This window comes from Melanotaenia boesemani, chromosome 17 (genome assembly GCF_017639745.1).
Source record: "Melanotaenia boesemani isolate fMelBoe1 chromosome 17, fMelBoe1.pri, whole genome shotgun sequence".
Taxonomy (NCBI): domain Eukaryota; kingdom Metazoa; phylum Chordata; class Actinopteri; order Atheriniformes; family Melanotaeniidae; genus Melanotaenia; species Melanotaenia boesemani.
In genome coordinates, this window is record NC_055698.1 from 3,641,017 (window position 1) to 3,650,992 (window position 9,976).

The window sequence follows — 9,976 nt, forward strand, 5'->3', positions numbered from 1 at the left end:
ACCTGAGTATTGTTGCTGACCATGTCCATCCCTTTATGACCACAGTGGAGCATCTTCTGATGCTACTTCCAGCAGGATAATGCACCATGTCACAAAGCTCAGATCATCTCCACCTGCTTTCTAGAACATGACGATGAGTTCACTGGACTCCAACGGCCTCCACAGCCACCAGATCTCAGTCCAGTAGAGCAGCTTTGGGATGTGGTGGAACGGGAGATTCTCATCATGGATGCAGCCGACAAACCTGCAGCAACTGTGTGATGCTGTCATGTCAATATGGAGAAAACCTCTGAGGAAGGTTTCCACCACCTGCTTCCATCTATCACACCAGAAATTAAAAAGGTCCGACCCGGTTCTAGAAGGCGGTGCTGATGAAGAGGACGGAGTTTAAAGTTGCACTGAATTTTTATATTAAACTAAAACATTTCAGGTTGAATACATTTTCTGAATTTGCAAACTGTAGCATTTTCTCTTTCGTTCATTGTAGGAATGAAACCTTTGTTATCTCTTGAATGATTTTAGTGGTTCAAGTCTAGACTGGTTTGCTTGATGTCTCTGCGAGATATTTCAGAAATGAGATATTTCTAAAATAACCTAAGCTGAACTGCACTAAAACCAGAATAATATCAAATAAGGCTTTTCTGTTCATCTGTTATTCTGCTCCAGCTGTTTTTCGCGCTTGTGTGGTCAGTTTTCTGTAGATTTCTGACTTTTTATGAGGGTTTATTAAATTTGGAGTTTCTTACTGATGCTTTGCTTGGAGGCACAAACATTTGAGGCAGTAATGATGTCCCTTTAGTGGTAACAGCTATCTTCCTCATATTTTGTTATATTTTTTTGGGTTGTTGCTTACACCTCGTTGTAATAGAAATTAATGAATAAATAAATGAATACTGAGGAAAAACATTTTGCAAAAAAATGGCTCAAAGCTTCTGACATGCCATTTTATTTCCAATTTCCACTATTTTGCTTTTTTCTGCTCAAAATACTTAATTTCTTTCCAAGCCAGCTGAATGAGTGCAGGGACAGGAAACAGGTGTGAGACACCAAAGCAGCACTCAAGTGACACTTGTGGTCTGGGACTTACAGTGTTTCAAGCAGAACAACCCACCAACATGCAGTGCTGTGCAAATGTTATTCACTTTCAGGTTCAAATCGACTGAAATCCCAGTTATATCAATGTTTGCCTTTTAGTTTGTAGAGTTGTACATGACAGAAACAGCTGCCTGAAACACATCTGGAATGAAGTTGTTTGTTTCAAGTTTGTTTCTGGATGAAACTTGAATCATGAAGAACAATCTTCAGCCAAAAAAAACCAAAAAAAACAAAGAAGGGCTGGGATATACTTGCTGCAAACGACGGGAGTATGACACGGCCAAAACGCTCATTGCTGGAGGTCACCACTAGGGGCAGCACACAGCACAATGGAAAGGTCAATCTACCGGTCACATTGTATTTCCGGAGCATCAATCCCCAAAACGCTTTCAGTTTGTTGCCAACTGCTGTGGTACGAGTGTTTGTCACTCTGCAACAGGCAGGAAAAATCATACAGATGCCAGTAGTAGCGGACAAGGTCCGAGAGGCTGTCTTCAAAACTATCAGCCATTGTGTTTTCCTCAGACTTGTCATGTTCATACTCTTGTTAGCATGAGCGCCTCTAGCTTTTAAGTTAATTCAGACCAATGCCCTGGTCAAGAAGGACAACAGCAGTCTGCTCCTTGCTCAGGAGGCTGAGGTCTTTTGGAGTGCAGGGACCACATCTCTGGACCTTTAATGACCCTGGTGGCATCAGCCATCTTTTATGGAATAGCTTGCTGGGCCAGGAGGGCCAGCTCCATCCTGCGATGCTCCCTGGACTCAGTGGAGGTGGTGGGAAATGGGGTGAAGATGGCTAAGCTGGCATGCCAACATGTCTCACCCTCTACAGCACCAGCAGCTCCTCCAGGGACCGTCTGCTCCATCTATGGTGGGTGAAGGACAGGCACCACAGGTCCTCCCACCTGCTGCTGTCAGACTGTACAATAAAGAAAAAGCCCACTAGTCTGCAGACAGATAATCAAATAAATAACAACTGGAGGCTTGCACAATACATTCCACCTCCCCTCACTATTCATGTCACCGTTTCACTGTTTTCACTTTTTTCTTCTTGATATATTTTAAATTATTTTATGTATTCTCAGGCGCATCCACTCTCTGTACTGTGTACAGGTATAATTATAATTAAAGTTATAATTATTTAATCTCTTTTAGATTTTTATGCTAAATATCTTATTTAATCTTTTATTTGTGTTATTTATGTTTATTTATTCTATGTCTTGCATTTCCTACTATTTATTTTCCACTGTCTGTCCTGCTGCTGTTATACGATGAATCTAAATCATAATCTTGCAATTCGCACACAGAGCCGGCTCTAGAATTCAGTGGGCCCTAAGCAGAATAAGTTTTGGGGGCCCTACCCGTTTATGCCATGAACAAATTTTTTAGGTAGATGTGACACCCTAAGTCATGGTATATTTTATGCTAACTTATTCAAAGCACTCTAGGACACAACATTATTGCATATAAAGTGATGTTAATTAGGCTCCATAAAGCTGTTATAACATGCATCCCTATTTAACATACAAGAGGAAAATAAATAACAAAATACCATATGCACACAACTTAGTTGTTGCACAATAACTTAACTTAGTTAAAAAGATACTGTATAATCTACCACGCGGCAGTAGCACCAGTAACTAAAGCCGATCTGTTCGTGTGGAGTTTTATATAGTAAATGTTATAAAGTAAATACATTGAGAACTTAATGTAACTTTTAAAGTTAAAGTTAGGTTATATTTTAAAAATAAACATTTTCTCTGAACATTTTTTTATTAACTGTTAATCCATTAGTCAGACTTTTTTTATTAAATGGACACATATATATATATATATATATATATACAGGTGGTGGCGTATCGTGTGCTGAGGACGTTTTAAAAAGGCACAGGTGCTGTGAGCAGCGCGTCTGGACATCCGGTCCTGGTCTGACACGGTCCGACCTCGGGTCCGAACTCGCTGAGACGTCCAGGATGATGGACTCTAAATAGTTTGGAAATGACCTTAAAACCTCGTCCCAGCAACAACTGCTTCTGTAAGATCATTTGTGATGTCTTTCCTCCTTGGCAATGTGTTAATAACCACCTGAAGGCTGCAGGGCAGAAAACTGATAATAATTTCAGCTTTTGTGGAGAATCTCATGCTGATGATGATCAGTTAATCGAGTGAGTTTGCTTAGATGCACCTGGCTGCCTGTAAACGATGTAGGGGGAAATTTGGCTTAGTTTTTTGTTATTATACTGTAATATGTTTAATTTCTCATCTGAGGTTGTTTGTACCTCATTTTAAGGCTTGATGCTAAAATCTTAGAACCGTACTGGGGAATTCACATTACCATATTAGAAAGGAAACACTCCTGCAGGAGATGTGCAGTGAGCTTTATGTTTACCTCTCAAGGGGAAATAAATAAAAAAAAAAAAAAATATATATATATATATATATATATATATATATATATATATATATATATACATATATATTATATATAAATACATCCTGACTGTTTGACTATTTTTAACATTTTTGAAAACAGGTGTCTGAAAAGAGACATTATAAGCTATAAAATGGTATGAAGCCGGTCATCTGTCGCTAATTTGGAGGATTCCTGCTGTTGCTTTGGAGACAACTGGAGCTTAAATTTTCTGATTATGTAAGAAACAATGAACTCCAGTAAAAGGCTGTCTGGTCCAACTCACAGAGTGCTGACTCACTGTTTAGAATATGTGGTTTGTACTTTGCTCTGGTGTTTGCTCATCACTCATTGTGGGTGGGGAAGTGTTTAAAACAACAACTCAGGCAAGTAAGACAGAAGAACAACATCTAAAGTCAGATTTCTCTTCCACGAGTCAGACGACTGAAACGCTGGGAACAGAAAACATGTGAGATTACACAAAAACAGCTCTTTAAATAAATATTTTATTTGAAAATAAATACATTTTCTTTAAAATAGAATCAATAACATTACAAAAGCTTTAGGGAAGTGGGAGAGGAGGATGAGGGAGGATGAAGGGCAAGGACGGCTGGGGGAACAGGGTTACCCAAATGAATTAGAAACAAAGAGTACAATCTCACACATTTCTCTACCATCTTAAGACAAAATTCCCACAAAGCATTGTTCTGTACATTCTCAGCAGCTCTGCGGTGAAGTGGCGGCCTCCCTCATGCCTGCTTTAACATGCACTCTACTTGGTCTTAAAGCTTCAAGCCCTGCACCCAATCGGTTTACTGTATCTACACACTGATATCATCTCTTGTCAACACATCAAAAATCAGCCACTGATTTACATTTACATTTGACAAAGTCTCTTTTTTTCTTTTTCTATTTTTAAAGTACCTCAAAAGTGTTTAGATCAACTTCAGCTCTAGCCTACAGTACGAAGATACAATACACAAAAAGGCTGATATAGCAGAGATCAGGCCACTGGATTTCCATTCCTGACTGTGAGGTTGTGATTTGGGCTGGCTGAAAGCGTGAAAACAGCAGCAGCTCGCACTGGTCTTCACGTCCACGTCCCAATGCCCATTGTTGGACTGGAGAGCTGGGACTGCTGCATGGGAGCAGATTAACGCAGAGCACCGGTGCAGCACTGACCCCGCTGACAGCTCCACAAATAGCATGACATGTGCAGCAGGTTCTCACACACGTCGGCCTGCAGCAGCTAACAGCAACCTGGGCTAAAAACTAATTACCAACCGCTCTATAAAAAAAAAAAAAACCACAGAACATGTCCATTTTATAATTATTGACCCAATGGAGAACCTGCAAGACGACCTCAATTAACACAAGCGTGTGAGAACATGTCATTTAAATGTAATCACTGGAAAAGGAGCAGAGTAAGCTCATCTAGGGCGAAAACAACAACTTTGCTGCTCGCTTGCTATTCCGGCCTAATGAAATCAATTCCACGGGTTGTGGCAGTGAACAATGATTAAACTGAGTGCTGTGTCCCAATCTCTCCCACCACGCAGCTTCAGGACACTGTGGGAGGGGGGCTGGCATGGTTATTCTGTGACATGTTAATGCATCAGATGTATACTAAAAACATCCTGGAATCCCACTTTTTTTTTTTTTTCTTTTTTTCAGTGACTGACTGGTACTTTTTTATTTGTTGGTTGTTTCTTATATATTAATTTTCTGATATTGAGCAGGATTTGCTCACACGTTTCCTCTAATCTAACATAACCCCGCTAATGCTGCACAACCTTGCCTTACGAGCTCTTCAAGAAAACACAACCTTTTTTGTATAAAGTCATTTTTGAAGAGCCAGCCTTCAATATGGACACACACAAATCTATTCCCCAACTCTCAACACACCTTTTATACACCAGAAAGTCTTTTATAAACGATAAGATATTTGCTACCAGATGAAGGTGTCATCAGAGATAAAATACATTTACAGATGCCGCAGAATCTAACAGAACCAGATGGACAGTCTTTCCCGATCATCCCTCCCCACTGGGTTTGTTAAATGTACAAGTATCCAAAAGCCTTGGCACTGTAGGCACATGTGCTGAGGGCCAGATGGGTACCGGCAGAGCCTGCTACATCAGGATGCCTCAATTTGGCCAAAGGCGACAGATCTTACTGGCACAGGCTCACAGAGGAAAAAACCTGGTGCACTTTCTGCATTTTTGTTCATTACAATTCTTCATCCGTTCACAGGCAGGTCAGTGTGAAGACACTCATGAACACAGAAACAAGCAAACAGAACAGAGATTGTCTCCTTTTGCTGTGCTACTGTGGCCGCTCAGTCATTCTTTGGGGTGTACAGTCCAAACAGACCAAATCAGCTTCTGGCCGAACTCCTCAACAGCTCACGGTGCTCGGCTGCTGTTTGCACACAAAGTCTGATAAAAAGTCAAACTCATTCTGTCCCAGGAAGAGCTCAGGCAGCTCCTGAACACGATCCAAACCGAACTCCAACACCAGCGAGGTCAGAACTTCCTCATCGATCAGATCCATGTCCATTCCATTCAGCCCCAAAGGTCCGCCAATATGCTGCATGCCTGAAAGCTGGGTCGGACCCACCCGGTACGGCGCACCGTTGGGCAGGTGATGGCCATTCGCCAAGCCCAGCGGGTGCCCGTGATATTGAGTGTTGAGTTTCTGCAGGTGCATGCTCGCCATGAGCTGCTGGGAGGTGAGGTTACCAGGAAGGTACTGCTGTGGGTGTCCGACCTGCTGCTGCTGCTGCTGCTGCTGCTGCTGCTGCTGCTGCTGCTGCTGGGGATGCATGTGGTGGTGCTGTTGTTGCTGAGCCTGGCCATTATACATCATGTTCCCAGACATCATCTGGTGGTGGTGACTGGTCATGGGAGTTCCATTCACAGGACCGCCCATCCCTCCAGGTCCTACCATATTTGGTCTCTGTCTCATGGCAGCCTCCATGTTGTTCTGAGGGTTCCTGCCGTAGTGCATCATCTGACCATTGGGCAGACTGCGCATGCTGGGCTGCCCGTTGTGTTGCAGAGGTCCGTTCATGCCCATCCTGAAGCCGTGGTTCATGGGCATCATCATGTGTTCAGCCATGGCTGCTCGGTGCCCCTACAGACACACGGGAACATTTAACCAATATTAGATATTTAACTAAACCTGTGGTTACTACACAATGCACAAACGTATAATATTTCAAATTCACTGGCACAGACACGCTGTCTGCTCCAGTGAATTTGAGAACAGCTATAAGGATGATTTCACTAAAAGCACGAGTACTAGACCTGCATATCTGTAACACTGATGCTGTTACATAGCTTCTATACACACAAACTGCCAGTGTGAGATGGCTCGACCAATCTCTGGATTTCACAACTGAATGTTTCTACTAAAGTGTTCTAGCTTTCCGTACAACATACCTATTCTTTGTTCTACAAATAGAACAGCTCCAGTGTGGGTGGCATAAGCTGATCACCATCACTTCAACTCATGAAACTACTCTGACAGAAAAGGAGAAGTTCTGGGAGAGTTGAGTGTCTGATGCGGGAAACTGGCAACCAACTTTACAGAAGTGTTGGGAGTAACCATAAAAACATTGGGTTCAGTTGAACCTGCACCTGTACCTTCTACTCACAAAGAGCAGGCTTCAAACATCAGTAACCCATTCAAATTAATAAATACAATAAAGTCTCAAAGTTCTTAAGACAGTAGGCCATTAAAAAAAGTTTGTTATAATCTAGCAGAGGGCACTCTAATATCGCCATGACCTAATACATGAAGTTATACATACAAGTTACGTTTGCCAAGTTCTTGCAAAATTGAGGAAACTAAAAGCAAAGTCTTGCAGATCATTTAAAATGTGGTATTTGGAAGTATTTTAGATTTTAAACTGTTAATGGTGTATTTACAGCAACAACAACTCTCTGGGGTAAGCTGCTAGCTAGCTATCTAGCTAGCTAGCAGCTTTTTTTATCTTAAGAGTTGTCGGCTTTCCACACGCGTGAAGATTTTTAGTTGTAAACATTGAACATATTCAATTCTTCCGATTGTCGGCCACGACCCGTTTCGGAGCCGATTATCGTGACAAATTCGCTCTCAACACACCTCAGACCAAATGGTCATTTTATAGGAAAATCTCAAGATAATCAGGCATTTGCCGTCCATGGTCAGGGATAAAATTGGGACAAAAACAGCCCCATAAGTTTTATGTGTGTACCAGGCCTAAGTGTGTGTCTGTACAGCTTTGAGCATCAAGCCTGCTAACTGTTGAGTGTTACATCACCGTGTCCATGCGGATCCAACCTGAGCAAGTCAACATTTGGTGTTCAACACCAGTCTGTTACAGCACAGGGATGATTTGCGGCACATTGGTATTGTTCCAGGAGAGAACTCATGAACTTATGATGGACTGGAGGAACTGCATGAAATTTACTTGCACTAAAATCACATCACTCGTAATACTGCATGGAAAACATTAAGAAAATACTAAAGGACAAGATATCTGCTCAAATCCTAGAGAAAGAATTTATGTAACGGTGAAAGCTCAGACTCATGGGAACTTAACAACTTGACGAAATAAATGACTAAGTTTTGAGAAACCAATGAGTTACTGATGCAGGAAACATTGCTGTTTGGTATCTTATCTTTGATATACCAACACCCATCTCCAAATTTTTAGGGAAGGTCTTAAATTTGGTCTTTAAAAGTACCAAGATGCAAACAAGTGATTACCACCCATCAGCCAGTGTTGCAAAAAGCAATTTAACACTGCTGAGCCAGTTATTATTAAACCCTATTTGTAGGTTTCTCAAAGCAACTAATATTTGCATCTTTTTATTCTGTAAGCAGCTTTGGTTAGAGCAGGTGGAATCTCCAGCAACCAATCTGGCTTCCCTCTGTCTGGTTGGTGGTTTTCAGTTTTACAGATGTGCAGTGGTTTTTAAACTTAATTTGAATGTGCTGAAACTACAAGTCCTCTCGCCTACAGTTTCAGTTTCAACTCTTTAAGTTGTGTTGGGAGAATCACAAAACGTCCCAAATTGCAGCATCAAAGAAAGACCAGCGGATTTCACACAGACGAGGGAGGGCAGCAAAACTCTTGCAGCCAAAAGGACTCAGAGGAATGACTGACCACAAAACACACACACACACACACACACACACACACACACACACACACACACACGCACCTTTCCCCCTACTATCAAAACACAACAGCCTTTCTTTTACTAAAGATCTTGCATGGAGATTACCAACATGCCACAGCACATCCTTCTCCCACTTTTCTTCTTAAAATAAAATAAAATAAAATAAAAATGAAAATAACCATGATTAGGTCAGCTGCCTCTAGAAGAACAGCAATGAATGCATGACAGTGATAAAACCAAGCAAACAGTGACATTTAAATACCACCACCCCAAACTGAACTCCACTGGTGCCCCCTGGCTGCTCCTGACCATTCAATCCCAACGTAGTGCTGGTAAAACCGGACGTTTCTCAGCAGCCTGAACGCCCCTGCTTTATTCTGCTCATGTATGATCTCATTTGTCCCTGAGCTTGCTTCACAACACGTCTGGACTCTCATTACTCTGACTTGCACTTTTTAAACTAAAGAATTATCATAGAAGAATTTAGCATAAAAGCATAAAATCATCATCATTGAAGGTTTTATGAAAATTAAATAAAGTGACCCGAGGAAAGCAGGGTTTATTCCCCGCTGCATGTAACCAAATCCATGCAATCTGTTTATCTAGTGAATAGAAATTAAAGGCTAAATGGTCCCCAGGACAAAGGGCTCCCTCGCTGTCATTGATTAGAGTAACGGAGGACAAACCTAGCCGGTGTGTGGAAGTGGAATCCGTGCGGAGAAGTTGGGGAAGTGCCGGGCTCGTTCCTCCAGCTGATGCTCCGGCTTCATGCAGCCCTGTAGCCAGTTCCAACTGCGCAGCGTCTCGCTCGTCAAAGTAGTTTGTTTTCTGGGTCAACTCGGGGATTATATACCCGTATAAAGCGCAGAGCGAGAGAAGGAGAGATAGGGAGAGGAGGAGCCACCGTCCTCTCCGTCTCCTTTGTTGCCATTGGTCCTCCCCCTTAATCACTGTGCAAAGAAACATTCACTAACCAGCTCCACTGATCCACCGGAGCAGCAGAGATCCGCACGTCCTCAACGTGCCGTGCGTCCTGGAGACGCCTTCATTATCATTACACTATTATTAGCCATGATCCCTCACTCCTTTTCCAGAAAGCCTTCTGTTAAACAACAGCAGGGAAAGATATTTTATTTGTGCTGCAGAGAAAAGCAGAAACACTTAAGCTGCAGAGAGAAAAAGTCTTTCAGAAAAGATTTTTCAACACGTGGAAAAGGTCACATTAGTTTTAAGTGAAGATGCTGATAATAATCAGATAAAGAGAAAATGTAGAGAAGATTCAACATGTTAGATAAAGGAT

General features: G+C 41.9%; 1 protein-coding gene across 1 annotated transcript; it reads right to left on the bottom strand.

The window, feature by feature from the left end:
- Positions 1–5,208: 5,208 nt before the first annotated feature.
- Positions 5,209–9,507, bottom strand: cited4a (Cbp/p300-interacting transactivator, with Glu/Asp-rich carboxy-terminal domain, 4a). Its single transcript, XM_042011883.1, has 2 exons — positions 9,363–9,507; positions 5,209–6,640 (listed from the first exon to the last, which is right to left on the bottom strand). The coding sequence occupies exon 2, from the start codon at positions 6,623–6,625 to the stop codon at positions 5,903–5,905; it is 723 nt and encodes a 240-aa protein (XP_041867817.1). The 5' UTR covers positions 6,626–6,640; positions 9,363–9,507; the 3' UTR covers positions 5,209–5,902.
- Positions 9,508–9,976: the final 469 nt, after the last annotated feature.